Below are 18,567 nucleotides of genomic sequence, written 5' to 3'. Positions count from 1 at the left end.
CCTTCTACGTGACTTTACCGAAAGAACCAAGAAGATGAATCCCTGCAGTCACGAAAGCTTTAAATCGAAATTCTTTGATTATTATTGTGTTCCGAGGAACACCTGCACGAACGTTGACAGAGTAATCACCTCGCACTGAATTGCCCACCGAATAGCGAATGTGATTGCTTTTGCGGACAGTGCACCAAAGTGACGCAGACTTGTTTGCAGGAGACTACTGTAACCTTCCAGTCTACGTGAAGAGGGAAGGGGCCGCCGGGAAGGTGGCGGCTCCGCGGGAGGTCGCCGTACCCCAAGCGAGTGGAAGCAACATCCCCGAACCACAGGCCAGCTTCCCCAAGCCACCTGCTTCAAGCGCTGGCAGAGAACAACCTGCACCGGTCCACCCTGCCTTCCCGCCAGCCAACGCACCACCGCCCTCCTCCGAAGGGCCTCCTCTACCGCCTCCCGCCAACGCAGCCCATCGTCATGGCTCCAACCCTTCCATCAGACCTTCAGGCTCTAGAGACTCGATAGATGAGCAAGGCCTAGCTGGACCCAGCAGGCCTCAGAAGCCTGGTGCTAATGTTTACTCAAAGTCTTACACACTGGTTTGATATTTCTCACGCAGTATAGTTTGTTTGATGCCGATGGATGACATTTCTATGGTCTTAACCGAGATATGAAATGTCTAAAAAGTAGATGACATTTTTTGGAACTTTAGAACTATATTGTGTTTGTGTGTGTCTTAAGGAACCAACAGGTTATAGACTACATTTGCAGTTTGCTTCAACGATTGTGGGCTGCTGAAATTTGAAAGAAAGGGTTTTTAAATGTATCCTTTGGAATGGACCCTCTGAAAGTCAGGCTAGAGTAAGTCAAGTCGCTGCTAAACAGTCTAGGTTTGGCCTTGAATACATATGGCTAATTTAACCAAAGCAAGCCATAGCATGATAAAAAAAAAACATCCAAAAACATAGATTTAGGCTGGAAGTATCAGTAATCATTCTTGTGGTAACTCAATAAACCATTAAACATCAGTACATCAGTCAGCAAGTCAACTTTTTTATTTTTGCTGTAGTTTTTTTCTTTTAATGAAAATGCGTACATTTTAATTAAATTCAATATAAGGGCACTTGCGATAAACTGAACATCTTGCTGGATACCTTTGATGACTAAAGGTGACCACTGCAACACAAGTAATATTGAATACTGACCCCTGGGGCATGAACCGTTTGGCTGGTGCTGCAGATATTGAAAGCAGGAATGAATCGTGTTAAACTATTTGCAATTCATTGACAGTGTAAGAAGGGGATTAGCTGTTTAAATAAGGTATTTTGTAATATGGTACTTGGACTATTAATGTGCAGATAATGTATTTTGTACATATTGAAATGGATTGAATGTCTAAGCCTATACTTTTTTATACGGGCAATGACGACCCTATGGTATTTGCTAAGTTAATATTTAAAAATCCTAAATTATGAACCGGTGATTATTTATTGGGGATAAGTGATGTTTAATTCTGTTCTATATATTTGTTTCTGGGTTATAATAAAACATGGCAGAGCTTGCTGCATGGTTTTGTATTTCAATTCAGAGTATGGTATTTCAAAACTTGCTGCTATGCCACGTACACATTAGGATATTCTTAACCCTACTTCATTTTAAGTATTTATGAACTGTGCAATAAACAGTTTTTTTGTGACTGAGGATGAAGGAGTATGGTATCTCCATCTCTTAGGCTCCCATGTATAATTACAGTAACATGGTTTTGCTGTGTAACAATCAGGGCATCCATAGATACCCTCCATGGAAATTAATTTTCATTCGGATGATTGGCACTTGAAATGTACTTCTCGTTATGTCTGTCGTAGCTACTATACGGCGCTTTTAAAACACAACACAAAAACAGCTATAATTACTTTGTGTACATGCATGGAGAGTTTTTGTGACACTACATGTTTTGACCTGTTATTAAAAGAAATGCAAATTGTGTTTACAATTGGACTAAGCCTAGGTGTTTAGTCAAAAATTACAATTAGAAGTTAGCTTATGCACTCGTTTAAAGCCAAGAGACTTCAGACAGATTATGATCGTTATTCGTTTTTTGTCATCGTGTCGGTCGCAATGACACAAACTCAAAAAGACCAACAGGAACCGAGCACACGTAGGAGTGAAGTCCCATCAAGCTCACCATCTCCATCTCTCAGCTCCCCACTTCTTTGCCCCCATAGTCTTTTTTTTTTGAGTGCTGTGATAAAATCCTGGTAATATTGCATCGAGCTGGCCTGGCTTATCAGTCTGATGAATGGCGCAGGACGAGAACACGACAAATATCCCCCATGCGGAAATCCCTTCTCCACGTTTGTCTCGGCAAATCCCATTTGAAAGCCTTTAATAATGCAGAGGTCAGAAGGGATATGCGCGCTTATTTATTTATTTACCATACATATATTCTTTATCTTTATTGTTATTGAATCCCGGTCTGCGCAGTGAAATGTGGCAAATATCTGATAATTTTTAAAATGCTTGGCTCAGTGGGAATACAAACACTTGACTTCATCAGGTTCTGGGTATAGTGAAGTGACGAGACGAGCAAAGGAAACGTTCAAATGGAACGAGATTTTGTCTCGAGGCTTTTGTTAAGCATACACGCAGGCAACACAACTGTGATGCCCCCGGACAAATTATAAGGAGGGACATGGTAATATTTAACAAAAAGTACACCTTCACTTGACTTGTTTTTTTACTAATGTGATTTTTGCTTCCTATAAACCCCAAAGCAATGTTGTCTCCTTAAAGCATTTGCATGAAGAAAAAAAACAACAAAGGACAATCTTCAACAACAAAAAATACTCACATTACCCTAATGGAAATTTCCCAAGTGCCATTTTTTTTACTATTTACACGTAGCTTTAACATGCCGTAACCAACAATGCAGCTTGTACCAATAAATTAAATTATATCGCATCGCCAGTCTGCTGTCGCCTTGGCAGTAAAATGTGACTGCGCATGGTTCAACCAGCAAGCGGGGAAATGTGGGGGGTGAAATGCAGCCACTGAGACACGGCCAACGAGCCGTGCAGGGAGATGGCGCTGATTACATTTCTCTCGCCAAGGCCTGGCACACCCAAAGTGGCCTCTCCCGTAGAATATGACACCGTTTTTACGGTCCTTCGAAACTACACGGGGGGTTGGTGCTTCTCTCTCTCCCTCTCTCTTCCCCCCATAGCACCTCGAACATTGTGAGTTGTGCTTAATCCATATGTGCATGACAGCCTGGAGTCCACGTGGGCCAGGAGCTTCCTTCGTCCACCGACCACATGAATGGCCCGGGCTTCTCAAATCCGTGGGGGTCAGAAAGCAGACAAGACATGCTGGAGGCTCTCCGCCAGGGTTTAGTATGCTCGGGGTTTAGCATTGTGCGGAGATCCTGGCACACGAATCTTGGAGAAACCGAATCATCTCTCAGCACTGACTCGTCGTTTGCAAGTTGAATGTCACCGCATTTAAGCCTCCTGAACTTTTGTCGCTTTACATTGTCACGGATTAATGATAATTGTGCCTGTCATAACGGTTTTTTTTTAATTAAATATTCCCATTCATATTTAATGTTTCAAATGAGCTCAAGATGGGATTTTTTTTATTTACCGTTTATTGACTATTTACACGAACAATAGCTAATATGTAACCAATGTGATAGCATAGCCGTATTCCATAATTGACTTGTCACTCTGTTCTGTTCTGCTCGATGAACCGATGGGGATGACCTTTAAGTAACTTCTCTTAAAATAGACTCCTCAGAGTGGCTTCAATGTCAAGATCACCTGAATTCAATTGGAAGAGTGGAGTCAGTTTTCTTTGCCAGAAGCAAAGCCAATGGAAGGGATGGGATCGGCTTGGAGATGGCAGTGTAGGTCATCCTCCACGGAGGAAGCTGGAGGCTGGAGTCACAGGTCACATCATTTTCAGCCGTTCCTTGTCAGAAACAGACAGGGTAATACATGAGAGAACTGCATGAGACACTCAGCCGTCAATCCATAGTGAAGAAATTAATGGTTGCTTGGATTATTGAATTATTGGGATCCCGAAAAAAAACTGGGAATTGCCTAAGGCTGGATCAAAAAGGCAAAGTAAAGAGCTCTTCAAAAGTGACACGGGTGCATGATAGAAAACTTTAGCAAGACACGGGCAGTTTTAATTAGAATTTCATATGAACGTGCTTTTAACCATCTGAGACGTGCAGGACACTTAGATTTTTTGATCGACACAATTATATTTTTTGGCGCTTCGCCATTATTCACTCAGCTGTTCGTATCGCCACAGCATGATGTAGATCACTAAGAGGTGCCTCTGGATGTTGCAGTTTGTATCGGCCAACGGGAAGCTTCATCGTGAGAGCAGGGGTGAGCAGAACGGGGCACCACGGGAAGCCACCGCGAAACACGGCAGAAGACGTTCAAAGTTGGAGATGCAGCAAAGTGGCGGGCGCGGTCTTCCGCGGTGCCAGTGACCTGGCGTTTAAATCCATTCTACCGCTCCAAATGTCAAACCGCTTCATTTGGCTTATAATTGGCTCCTCTTCCCGCTGAAGGGCCCTGTGCATGTTGACATGAGCACCTCGGCGAGCCCTAATTTAATCCAATACTTTCAGTTACCCGCTGGAAATCGCTAAACCTCACTTCACAAGACTGGCGGTGAATGAAACGTGCACCGCAAGAACATGTATTAGTAATGCTGGCGAGTTCATCATTCGAGATGATTGGAAACAAATAAGTAATTTACCTTGAATCTGAACATTATTAAACTCTAAACACTGCACCGTAATTTTCTACAGCTGTAGAATTGTTATCATAATTATTCTCTCCCAATAAATATTGGACCTGGCTTGTTTGATGGTAAAAACAAAATTGAAAAAGGATTTACCCAAATGTCAAGGCTTCTTGCCTGTACAAAAGCTTGGCAATCTTAATTCAAATCACATGAAAATGGAAAAAAATACCTATTTTAAGTGTACAATAATAAATCTGCTCTTTTTTCAACATAATTAACTATAAGTAGCCTTAATTTCTCAGCAACCTATAAAAGTGGAGGTGCACATAAAAGCAAACCTGTTCTATTCTGCCATCTCATGATAAACTGAGATGCAGAGTAATGTGTGTAAAGTTTATGGGATTATAAAATTAAGTATTATTTGACGGCACATAGGCCACGATTATTAAGCAACGGTCTCTGTTGTGGATTCGTTTATTGGAAGGTGAGAAAAGAGATAAGCACCCACTCATCAGCACTTGCACATGACACCTTGTTGCTGACTAATTACTCAAGTTGTCGATCTGCCTGTTTCCAGCATTGAGAATTCTAAGCAACACTTCAATTTGGGGAATGCGCAAACAGGCATCTCTTCCATGTAATCACAAAATGTAGCTTGACAGAGGTTCCCCATCCACTAAACCTCCATTGATATAAGCACCACCACTGCAGGCGAGATGAAAATTGTTTTGGGGGTGATTGTATATTTGTGTAAGTGTAATATTAAAAATAGATATGTATGCACACCGGTCTTTCAACATATTTGAAACGAATTGTAAAATTATTATTTATCTTTGAAGACAATCTCAAGGTGAGCATGCAACATTTGATGCCGTGACATAAATAAATACCAGCAATGTCAATCGACCAACGGTTGAAGGCTTCCCCGTGTCATGTCGGTCATGATGGTTCTTTTTTTTTACCATACTTCACCACGCTGGTGTCAGTGTGGGTTGGTAAATGGTGGGAGAGGGCAGGACTGATATTCACTCGCCACTGATGGTAGCCGTAGCCGGCAATCTAACTCAAGTCGCCGGACGCATCCTACAAGCGTGCTAACCATTGTGCCACCGCTCCACCGAATTCGATGTAATTTATTTTATTTTCCTTAAATTTTTATATTTATTTTAAAAAATATCACAAAATAACAAATGTATGTGTGTTGAACTTCTTTTGCACCGTACGTAGCCATCCTTGCTAATCGGAGGTGCGACTGAATATGTATAATGTGAATCACCTCTGCCGTTATGGAGAGGACAGTGCCGATTAGCTGATGCAGACAACGAACGTTGCGGGGCCATTTCTCTGCCTGGACCTGCTTTTTTAAATCCTTCTTTATATTAAGTTCACTTGCTTGCTTGCTTGTGCGCTTACGACCGTGAAAATCTTTCGGTCGTTTTTTAACCCACTTCCCGTGATCCAATCGAGCTGACATTTTGCACACAGACTCGTTGTGCGTGACAATTTATTTTCGTGAAAAAAAATTCCTAAATTTTCCACTTTTTAGGAAAAAAAAAATGTCATATTTTATTTAAAATACCAATGTGATAAAAATGAAACTCTTACTCAAGAAAAACAGAAATGAATAATAAAATAAAACCGATGCCACGCATATAAAGGATTTATAGTGAAAAACTTTGTTTTTACGGGTTAATTTTTTTTCCCTGCTGATCCTCTTTTTCTTTGCGCTTGCCTCCTGGAAACGCAGGTCGAATAAGTGCGATACCCAGGAATCACCCGCTACAATATTTCTCGAGTTTAGGCCAACAAGATAAACACAAATCTTGCGAGAGTTTGAGAGACACAAATCACATTCCGCTCCTTATATCCACACAAAAGCGTATATTTTATTCCATTGGCCTTACAGATGTATACGAGCCTGTAGAAATCGTTTAAATATGCAAACACTGAAGCCACATTAGTCTAAAGGACCAATAGGTTTATGGACAAAATTATATTGAGTGTTCATGTGGAGATATTGAAGCAAAGGTGATTTATTTAATTTGTTATCCAAAAAGCTTCACTGAAGCGCTTGGTGAGATATATGCATTTGTATATTTGGGGAGGAGAGAGACTTAATTTATACAACAATCGTATGCATGCGTTGCAAAGCATGGTATTTTGACATCATGTATATCGACTCACTCGTTGTATAAAAGGGTAAATTTAAATGCGTCTTAATCATATATCTTAAGAATTTCAGGAATCATTAAACTACTTTTATTGTAATTGTTCATATTTATATGTTGATGCTTCGTAAAAATATATATATATAAATATATATGGTCATATCTGGGAAGCTGTAAGCATGATCCAGGCTGAATCGTGGCTTTAAAAGGGTCACTGCAATGCACGCAGGGTTGCCATAGGTGGCTGGCGGGCTGTGATAAGTGGTGGTCAGCAGAGGGCAGTGCAGAAAAATTAATTGTTGGACTTTTATTCCGCCCTTATGTCTATGCTCCCCACCTTTACCAACGTGCAAGGGACCAGCGCAATGAAGTATGGTCAAATATTATCCATGACCGGCATAACATGGAAGAGCAGTGTATTGACAAGGACTGCAAAGTGTACATCATTATCATAATCCTCATTATTGTTTTGATGTATTTTGTCTTTTCGCTAAAATTTCGCACCTGAGCAGAGTGCGGAGCTGAGTCTCATGCGTTACATTGGCATGTGCGAGTGCGTTGGCGTGCGAGACGAACGGGCCAGGGTTGAGCAAAGCCCTCATCTCCGTTGGCCTCTCAGCCAGCTTCTGATTGGCTGCTGTGGGGTTTTTGTTGTTGTTGCACGATGGAGCTTCACCCATTTTGAAGAACAAAACTGAGCCTGAAATTGCCGATTTTATTCGGTGGAATCTTCAGCTGCGTTGGTGAATTAGGCCTCACGAATTTCGACAATCCCAATCCACAAGGTGTTGTTCCGGTTAAGTTTAAGAATGTAAGAATGCGTCCCACAAATTAAAATGTAGTTACTCTTTGTTTTTTTTTCGGTAAAGTCACGTAGGTTAAAAATAAAACAAATAAATTAAATCACGACGTTTCGGAGGCAACACAAGCCTCCGTCTTCAGGTGGAACCGTCACAGCAAAATTACAGTATAAAATGTAGTCGCTATTCTCCATGTGCTCTTTTTCTCTTCGTCAACCCCAGTTCACAGGGTGGTCAGAATAATGTATTTATTACCATTACAAATATGATATCGTGCCCGAGTCTACTGTATCCTGGTTTCTTGAGTTCTCACCTGGTTAAAAAATTAACTTCAAGTACGATAATGATATAGTGTTATGGGAAACGTTGTCTTCACCAGGCACGAGCTGCAAATTAATCAATTTTCTCCTAAAGTCAACATGCAAGAATCCTACCAATTTTCACTTTGTCAGCCACTCGTTTTATTTATTTGCGACGAAACATGAAGCATTTTATTTTGTTTAGGAAGCAATTAAATATGGATCAGACCACAGTCCTAAGTGCGAGCTTATGTTAACTTTCCATGCCCAAATACTGCAGACATGCTATGTCCGTGTGCAGTATTCCCTCGTTATTCACGAACTTGCTATCCGCGATTTTGGCTATCCGCGATTTTGGCCATCCGCGAATCGCAATTGGAACTCTCGACGACTGCTTTGAGAGAGAGAGAAAGAAAGTGATGCGGTAAAGTGGTGAGATAAAGTGGTGAAATAAAATTTCTGGTAATTTCACTTATACACTGACTTTATGTTTATTGTAACTAATCTTAACTTTGTTGTGCTAGTATGATAACATTATTATGAAAATATTTCAGGTCATTCATAAAAACAGATAGGTTTCCGTAGGTCAATACCATCGCGAAATTTTCTGTTAAAAGCATCTCCAGCAGGTATCCCTCGCGAATAACGGAGGGAATACTGTACGGTACTTGTGTCTGATTTGTAGATTTTTGTTCACATACAAATGTTTCGTTTCTCACAAAGCACAACTTGTGCCTTAATAGATGACGAATATTTAACAAAATATTTTGAGTGAATTTCTCATATTGGTCAGTGTTTACTGTACTACAAGCATCTTGACGCTCTTCTAAAGGTGCTTGCTTTAAACAATTTCAATGCCATAAAATGTACATTTCATCATTTCAACCAAATCTTGCTTTGAATAACCACATTCATGTAGATTTGTTTGCGTACAATGTATTCGTGAAATTCGTCAGTCAATTGCAACTTTCATGTGAATGATTATTTGAGACTTGTTGAAGAAATGTTTTTTTTAATATTAAGCACATTTGAAATCCATGCAGTGCCTCTCCCTGACCCATTTACCTTAACTCTTCTTCAGAAGTAATCTTTAGTGCAGTGGAAAATCTATGGCAATAGCCGAGTCACAGAAGACCACGGGTGATCAGATAGGGTTCTGGGACACTTATATCTGGCAGAACTCGTAGCTTGTGTTAAATCTTCCGGAACATATGGCTGGTAGATTAGAATAAGCTTGCGAGGATAACGCTGGATAGCGCATTGGAATTAATTCTCACGGGAAACAGAATAAGAAACATTTTCAGGCCAAACATTAAAACTGACAGTGATACATGGCACCCAGAAATGTATGCTGTCGCTGGTCTGCCATGCATAAGATTAAATTAATTTGTGCATTAACTTTTAACATTTTTGTCATTATCATCATCAGCCAGTGGACAATTCACTGCTGGATGAAAGCCTCCCCAAGCTGCCTCTACATCTCACAATCCTGCGGAGCAATTATCAACCTGCACATGAACTGCTTTCATCGCTCCATCTCCATCCGTGGACGTCCTCCTGGATGCGTTGCAACCCTTGACTGCCGCTCCGTTATTTTTCTTGACCATTGGCCATCATCCCTTCAAATCGCGTGTCCTGCCCGAGTCCACTTGGTCGTCTTAACCGTGTGATTTTTTTTTGCATCTAAGGTATTTTGTTCGAATGTTGAATTGATACAAAAGGAATATATAAACGTTACATCAAATACATTTTTTAAAAACGATTACGTTTGAGCCTTTGGAATAGCTGAAATTATTAAATTGCACTTGCTGCTACATGTTTTAGGCACATCTTGTGTTTACGAGCAAAGTTCCATATTTTATGAACAGCTGTCTTTTTTTAGAAGATTAATTTAATTGGTTTCTTGCATGAGTAATACATGCAACAACAGAATTTCACATGCAAACTGTTTTAATTACCACTGGCATATCACAGATTGCAGAAGAGTAAGAACTGTTTTATAATTGGTCTTTGCTAAGATTTCATACTAGTTTTGAGTGCTTATACATCTCTGTAGGTGTGTGTATGTCACATATGGTGCACTGTATACAAGGGATTAACTTGTTGTTGTTGTTTGATATTTTCTAAACTGTGGTGTAGCCTTGGCCGGTGGTTTCTTTTATTTACATGACATTCCGCATATGCTGGGACAATTGTACTTCTGTGTTCATATTTCATAGACTATGAAAATGCAACTTGACATAATGGAGGAAAGGCAAGATAGTGAAATGAAAATAGCCCAACATTACCCCCTGGCTTAGATTGTGAAATGTGATTGGGTGAACAGAGACCAATCTAATATGAAACGCACACCCTTTATACCAAAGGTGTGCTGTTGTACCTGACCTAACAAAACAACCTCAAACATATTTCACACACATTTCAAGATGACAATGTGACATGCTCCCTTTTGAGTTTGATGACCATGGAAGGCACATTATAATATAAATGTGCAATTTTTTTCTGCAGTGTCTGTTCTTTGGAGTCTGATAATGTTTGTCTACATCCGGGGAAAAAAATATATATATATTTGAAGCACTTGAGGCCAGCATAATTCCAATATGCAGCAAGTCACTTTCTATTACATTATATGTGATTCAGAAATATGTGACTGCCATGGCATTATTTAATATTACAGGGATGACAGGCACTGAAAATTCTAATCCTATAAGGATGAAATCCACTTCCCTGACATGTGGCAAATCCAATTTATCACATCGGTTTGGATTAAGGGCACATACAATTAAAGTCATTTTAAGCACTCCCTGGGTATTTTATCAAATGAATGTGTATATCCAGAGACTATTGGTAAATAGTTCCCTATCCGATAGATATTGAGTGGAAATAACAAAATTACAATTTATATTTATATTGCATTCACATGTATGTATCAAATATATATGAATGCAATGCTAGTATATGGTGGGGTGTGAGCTTTATTGACGTTTGTGTCATACACCACATGAAGTGATTGTCTTGCTTCACCAATGATGGGGGCCATACATCGTTGTGTTTAACATGAGACTCAAAGCGATGTAGAACTTTACGCTGACCCTCCCCTATTAAGTGAAATCAATCAACCAACTAGTCACAATATTAAGGACCCCCAAATTGGAAAGAACATATTTTTGGGGATTTGTATAATTCTAAGTGTAAATGTGATGGTTTATCGTAAAATCCAGTTCACTTCACTCGCTTGCTTAGCATATTCATGTCCATCCATTTTTTTATGTTTCCAGCTGGTTATATAAAAAAAAATCTGCATATAATTTATGATTTGGGGTGGAGCAGTGGTGTCGTGGTTAGTGTGCTGCACTACAAATCAATTTGGCTGGAGTTTGATTCCTAACCACAGCTAAAATCAGTGGTGAGTTAATATCTCCCCCCCCCTGCCCCTCACTAACCAGCATTTTACAGGATGGTAAAGTATGGTCAAACAACCCCCACGAACGACACAGCATGTGGAAGCCTTCATCCAAAAATTTGATTAACAAACGACTGTAAAGTATTCTTATTATTAACGTTGTGTATAGGTGGCTCCAGGGGTAGAGTGAGAAACTAACAACCGGGAAGTTCAGGGTTAAAATCCTGGTTGGGGCTGTTGACTCAGCCCGTCGTCCCTCCGGGGTCAATAAAATATAAGTTCCACTTGGTGGGGAAGTCCACAGTGGTTGTCATAACGATAGACTTACCCCTTCCATAGGAATTAAACATTTCTACCACGGCTTGAGGGCTCTGAACAAAATGAGCACCACACCAAAGCTCATTTGAGCAAACAAAAGTCACTTTTCATTTTTTTTTATTAGATTAGCAGAAATATGCTCTAACCAAAACCCTCCTACAAAAAATACATTACAGTACACGAAAATTAATGCATTACGTAGTCTAAATAGAAAGACAGGCTCATTAAAATTAAGTTTTGAAATGTTTTTGTTTTACAATTTTATCCCAATTACTTAAAAGGCATCGCGTCATGAGATACATTTGTAAATTTCTCACGGTGCAACTCTGCGTCAGGGAACAGCTGTGGAAGATATTTTTCACAGACCTTCAAGCAGCCTTGTTATTTATCCTTTGCACAGTATGGGTGACGCTTTCCCATAAACTGCTGTAAGTTCACCTGTTTCTCGACAGTCAAAACAATATCTGTATTTCTCAGAGATGGAATTTAGCAAATAAAATTTTATATGACGGGGGATTTCTTGGTTCTGCGCAGGTATTGGTTTCTGGGTTTGGACCATCATCTCAACCCACCTGAGAATCCAATTTAAATATGCGCGGCTGCAACCAAAGATTCAAACTCAGGATCTTAACGGTGCCGGCGTTATAATGCACTACAGTAAATGTGCATTTCAATGACTATCTTATATTTTTTATGTATTTATATATGTATCCCATCAGAGGCATCAGCAATGATTGAGTTAAATATTTGCGTATTCTTTATATATATAATACGTATTATATATACGTATTATATATATCATTTTAGCATCCAACATGCATTCACGTGTCATCAGTATGGAACAGACCATAGATTAATTGAAAGCAACACGTTTGTCAATAACACTGCCCTAAAAGGAAAACAAATATATTTAATAGATTATGTTTCAGACACTGGCACTTCTTGAGAGCAGAGAGAGATCTGTGTTATTGAACGTGGTGTGCTCTTCCAATGTGTTTCTTCACTACTGCCAACACAGTTTTACAAAACAATTAATTACTTGAATCGCTTACATTGATTTCTGATACTGGCAAACAAGACTTTCGTGTTCACATGTCGAGGAGACCAGAACGAAGGTGCTATGACATTTCCCTCCGATCTAAATGCTATACATATGTCTACGACATCGCTTGGCTCCTTTGCAATGAGGACGAGGTCAGACATCTATGGGTCCGAATACAAAGGAGAAATATTGTTTTATCATGCTTACTATAGAATAGCCATTGGTGTCCAATATTGCCAAGGGCACACATTTTCAGACTCGTACCACCGACGGCAGAAGGGGACCCTCACTTAGACGGAGCTCTAGAGGGCATTTGGTCTACTCTTCCACGTTGCCAGGACATGTCTGAAGAGGTGTAAGTACCCCCACTTTTACCCCCCTGTCCCCCGCTACCCACCACCACACGCTACCTGCTAAAGACTTAAGAGTGGTGCACCCATTTATACTGTTGGGTGCCCAGAGGCAGGGGCATTTTAAGAAGCTTGCACCGTTGTTGTTCAACTGCCCACGCCGGAAGATGGGGATGGAGCCGGCGACCTCTGCATTGACGGTCCCAGTGGGCAAGTAGCTCCTCCGTGGCAGCCCCTTGGTTTCACATTCAAACGACAAGATGGTAATCGCATCCAAAGTACGCTACTGTCACCTGCCATCCGTTTTGCATTGTTAAGATGTTTAACTTTTTATCGCAACCGTAGCTGGAAAAGCAGTCTCTTAGTGTGAAGCAAAAATGCAAAGGCAGAGAGCAACGTGGCATGAGACTGTTTACCATAGAAATGAAAGAAGAAAAAATTACAATCTGCTTCCAAAGTTGCAGTGGGTTTCATTATTAAAGTTTACGACTCGGCAGAAGGAATACATTTTAGCAGTCTTTGTCAAAATTATTTAATCAAAATCACACCAAAAATAGAATAAGAAAATCCTTTGTAATGGAAATGCTTATTAATGGAAAATACGAATGTGGTTCCACTAGTTTAACTTTCAATTTTTAGGTTGAATTAATACCTTGGTTTGAAAGAATGGGGAGTCCAAAACTCATTCTGACCTTTACACGTGACTGGGTGTGAAAAATGGAGTCGGATAGAAAAGCCTCACTTCAAATTTTCTGGTGAGAATTTTGCAATGTTCTGACCTTGAAACATGAATTGCGAGGCAAGATTTATAATCTACATGACTGGACATAACATTTCCAAGAAAATGATTTGTTTCCTATTATATCCCCGACACTTTTCCCATGGAATGCAACACAATGCCTTCTGTAGCAGTTGATCATTGCAACCAATCGTTAACCATTTCACCTATATTCCGTGCTGTTAACGTATTCTCAACCGCATTCCAATCTTACAATCGCTTTGTTTAATGTCATTTTTAAAGTGCATTTATTTTCCATTGGTATGTCCCTTCCAAAATAGAATATGCATTGCTCTTGAATCTACAACTGCTAAAGGAAAACAAGTGCATATCTATGAGGTTACAAATTGCCATCTGTGTGCACAGTAAATTTAAGAGGCATGGTTACACATTTTCACCCTGTTAGACTCCAGAAATTAAATCCTTTACAAATGGGTTTACTTGTAAGGGAATTAATCATAGCCCGAGCCAATGGTCACTATACAAAGACAAAAACCCCCTGTGTAGCCTTTAGCAGACGTTGGGACAAGTGCTATTAGCAAGCACCTTTGAGGGCCGGAACAACACACGAGGGGGTGGGTGGCCAGCACCATGCCTGGCCACCTTTGTCTCCCTCTTGGCGAAGTTTACACTAGGTACTCAATTGAGGCTGAGTCGACCTAGGGGATGCCCAAAACCAGTCCAGATAATTGTCCCTGGTGTTGGCCTTGAGCATGAATCAAACTCTTGTCGCCGGGTTCTTAGCACAGTGCGTTAACCACTACCCTACCGCCACTAAATGGTGGTGACGTCACCACAGCGCTTGTGCCAGGCTATGTGCACGTTAAGGCCAAGTGAAGTGTCGAACGCCCGCTGGCAGGAGGTCACGGGGCAGACCCAGGTGCCATGGGTCGACTGACTGAGATGACTGGCCGATGCACCACCTGTGCCCCCTACTGTGGCAACTTGCTGTGTTTTAGCCGCCTGGCACTACGCTCTTTGTTGTGAGCGTCGCTCCTCTGCCCTCATTTGTTGCTGGAAGGCGACTGCCTCCAACTGCCCAGTAGCATCCTTCACGAGCCTCCTCCACATAGGCCGATCTTGACACCACTGGTACCTGTCACCGGCAAGTCCACTCAGTTCCACATCTTCTTGCACCACATCACTCCATCTATTCTCTAGCCCGTGCCACGCCTGTTTAACCCCTTCTATCCAGCTCGACAAAAGCTGTTTAGACATGCGGTGGCTGGGCATGCGGGTTAGATGACCCAGCCAATGCAGCCTTACCCGCCGTAGGAGCTCACTGATGGGACTTTGTCCAGATCTTTGAAGGATTTGTGAGCTCCTCACACAATCCAGCCTGGTTAAACCCAGGAAGGATCGTAGGCAGGCCAGCCTAAATGTTTATAACCGGCGAAGATGTTCCATTAGGGGGGTCCACGTTTCGCAAGCATAGAGAAGGGATGACATGACAGTGGCCAAGTAGACCCGAAGCTTTGTGTGGAGCAACAGACCAGGCAGCTTCCACACAGTGTTACGCAGCCAATGAATAGATAATGCCACTCGACTGATTCAATGAGACCTCTGCTGTCAAAGCGGAGCCAGTCATGAGCACACTGCCCAGGTATGGAAACTCTCCACTCTCTTCACAACTGCGCCGTCACCAATTTGGAGTTGTGGGGCTGATGGTAAGGCCCCACCTCTTAGTGGCACGCTCCATATTGAGCAGCAGCATCTCCAACTCCTCATCTGAGTGAGCAGGAATCACTAGATTATCAGCATACGTAACATTGTTGACCAATTGGGAGCCATCCGGTGACTGCATCCGGGCATCGATCAGCCTCCCATTGTATCTTTACTAGATGGAATTTTTTCCAGGACAACCATCGAAAACTTCACGAACTACGTGGTCGAAATAGATGTTAAATAATGTGGGAGCCAGAGGACATCCCTGTCGCACCCCAAGGCGAACAGGGAATGGCTCCGACTTTCGGCCACGTAGTTTTACCCAGACCTGCTCACCATCATGAAGGTCCTTAATGATTGTGAGCAGAGAGTCAGGAACTCCGAAAGCACGAAGAACAACCCAGAGCTCAGGGCTACTGATGGTATCATAGGCCTTGACCAGGTCAATAAAGCAGAGATGTAGGTCTTGTTGGAATTCCCTACACCTCTGCTGTAGCAGACGGACATAAACTATGGCATCTGTGCAGGACCGCCCTTTCCTGAAACCACATTGGGGCTCCGCAAGCCTCTCATAAGCGTCCCTGGCAAGGCGATGTTTAATCACCCTTGACAGGACCTTTCCCGGCACACTGACTTCTGCGGGGCGAAACTAAGGCATGATGAACACCCTCGGTAACTAGGAGTTACCCTGGATTGGACGCTTAACGACCATCACCACCTAAAACAAGCTAAAGGTAAAACGAATGCACGAGTGAATATTATTCAGAAACTTGCTGTAACAACCTGGGGAAGCGATGCCAGCATGTTGAAGATATCGACGCAGGCCCTTGTTCACTCCACTGCAGAGTACTGTGCCCCAGTGTGGGGTGCAAGTCCTCACAAGAACATTGTTGACACCGAAATTAACAACGTGCTTCGTATCATCAGCGGTTCCCTAAAGTCTACTCCACTCCCGTGACTTCTTGTATTGACGAATATCGCTCCGGCCAACATCCTACGTGATGGTGCGACGACACGGGAGTACAACAAGATAATGAGGAACTTCACTCTAAAGGAACCCCCACGCCCAAGGCTAAAATCCAGGAATCCTAGATTTGAAGCTTATGAATCCAGGAATCCGTTCTGGATACACGCACGTCTCCGCTCAAACAGCCGAAAATAAAGACACCGCCACTCAGTGGTCTGAATCGTGGGCGGCTATGGACGTGGCAAACATAAACATCATTCACGATCCGACGGTGGAAGTACCGGGATTCTCTCTTCCATGATGACTATGGACCATGCTGAACCGCACTCAAACACAACAAGGCAGATGTGTGTACATGTTCCATAAATGTAAGATCAAAGAATCGCCCAACTGCTACCGTGGAGAAGTCCAAACCATCAAGCACATCACCGATGAATGCTCCATCCATGCACATCCTAGCGATATCACTAAAATCCGCACTGCGTCAACCACATCATTGGACTGGATGAGGAACCTTTGCATTCATTTATGAGGATCATTATGAAAAATAAAATTGTTGCTTTTCACAATGCCATACGGAAGAAGAAGAAAATGCCGGAACAAAATGTTGGTAATTACAAGTCCATGGGCCGCACAAAAGTTTAGCAGCCTCCTACCTTTGTTATTGAACTGATCTGGCCCATGAATCACTCGAGACCAGGTGCCAGCATCATGACCAACTTGGGCATTGAAGTCACCCAACAGGATGACTGTATCCTGAGGGGCCACTTTAGCTAGCACCTGTGACAGGAGGTCATAGAAGGCATCTGACTCATCAGCCTTGCCTGTATCCCTCCACTGATGTTCATATTCGGTGAGGGCATGAGTAACCATGACCACCATACCTCGCCTCCGGTTGATGGGAAGGCGAGCCCATAGTAGCCTGGGGCTCACAGCATCCCACGCCTCACTGCCATGCTCCCAAGCCCCATTCATCCTTTTGTTCAAAAGAAAAGCCCCACTCCCCGAGTAGAGGACTGTCCACCCCTCATGGTGGCAGGAGTCAGAGCCGGTCCACCGAACCTCCTGAATTACCGCAGAGATCCAGGTGGTACTGGTCCAGCTGCCGACAGAGGAGTGGCAGCCTCTCCTCCGCAGTGAACGTTCAAGCATTCCACGTGGCCACCCGCAATGGCTTTTTGCTGTTTCTGGAGGAACCCCGAGGGTAAGAATTCAGTCTCCTGGCTCCGCCAATTGGGGTTTGGCCAGGAAACGTCATGGACGCCTGTCCCCCCGGAGCCTCCGGCACAAGCTTAGCTAGATATTTTTTTTCGTGGTTTAGTGGAAATTAATTGAAGATGGAGGGTTTACCAGCCCCCCGCACCCGTTCTGAGCCCTCTTTGGTCACTGTGGTGGCTACAAACACCATGAGGTGAATGGCCAATCAAATATTTGGCCCTCCTCCTATGGCACTGCTCACCACAGCGTTACCGTCCGGCACCAACAACGAGGTAGGGGGTTGTTTTGCTGTACGCTCCCATATACTATACACTATACACACACACTTCCCACTGCATTCCTCAACATTTGTTTCATATTTATTTTAACAAATCTTTGTGCTGAGAGATTGAACAGGCGACCTCTGAACGGCAAGTTTGGTGTGCTAACCATTCCACCATCATAGCAGCATCCCTCTGCAGACTATATCGTTAGTATATATATGGGTGCCACGGTAGAAATATGTTAACTATCTCGCCTTCTGTACAGGAGGTTGTGGGTTTGATCCCGACCCTGACATCCATATAATATGGATTTTTCTCCATATATCCTCTGTTTTTTCCCTTCACAGTTAAAAATATGCTTTCAGAGTATTTATCTGCTACATATTTTTAAAACATGAACAGGAAAAGCCACTTTGTTAAGCTATCATTTGTGGCCAGGTCGCTTCTGAAAAATAGCTCAATAGCTCAGTGGGCCTAACCTGGTAAAATAAAAAATAGTTACATTCTGCCCCACGGCAGATATGGGGGTGTGTTTATACAG

General features: G+C 42.2%; 2 protein-coding genes across 2 annotated transcripts in view; both read left to right on the top strand.

Annotated features, from left to right (window-relative positions):
• LOC144728500 (cell adhesion molecule DSCAM-like) overlaps positions 1 to 1,553 on the top strand; it is a 197,878-nt gene extending 196,325 nt beyond the window's left edge. Inside the window, 1 exon segment of the mRNA XM_078607988.1 lies at positions 211 to 1,553. Within this exon segment, the coding sequence (XP_078464114.1) occupies positions 211 to 596 (386 nt within the window). The 3' untranslated portion in view covers positions 597 to 1,553.
• Positions 1,554 to 2,851: 1,298 nt separating this feature from the next.
• Positions 2,852 to 18,567, top strand: part of HTR3A (5-hydroxytryptamine receptor 3A) — a 50,773-nt gene continuing 35,057 nt past the window's right edge. Inside the window, exons 1-2 of the mRNA XM_078607987.1 lie at positions 2,852 to 2,866; positions 3,261 to 3,378. Coding sequence (XP_078464113.1) covers positions 2,852 to 2,866; positions 3,261 to 3,378 — 133 coding nt within the window. The remainder of the gene's footprint in view (positions 2,867 to 3,260; positions 3,379 to 18,567) is intronic.

This window comes from Lampetra planeri, chromosome 29, assembly GCF_965212315.1.
Source record: "Lampetra planeri chromosome 29, kcLamPlan1.2.h2, whole genome shotgun sequence".
In the NCBI taxonomy this organism is placed as follows: Eukaryota; Metazoa; Chordata; class Hyperoartia; order Petromyzontiformes; family Petromyzontidae; genus Lampetra; species Lampetra planeri.
The sequence above is the reverse complement of the archived record's forward strand: the minus strand, read 5'-3'. Positions and strand labels throughout refer to the sequence as shown.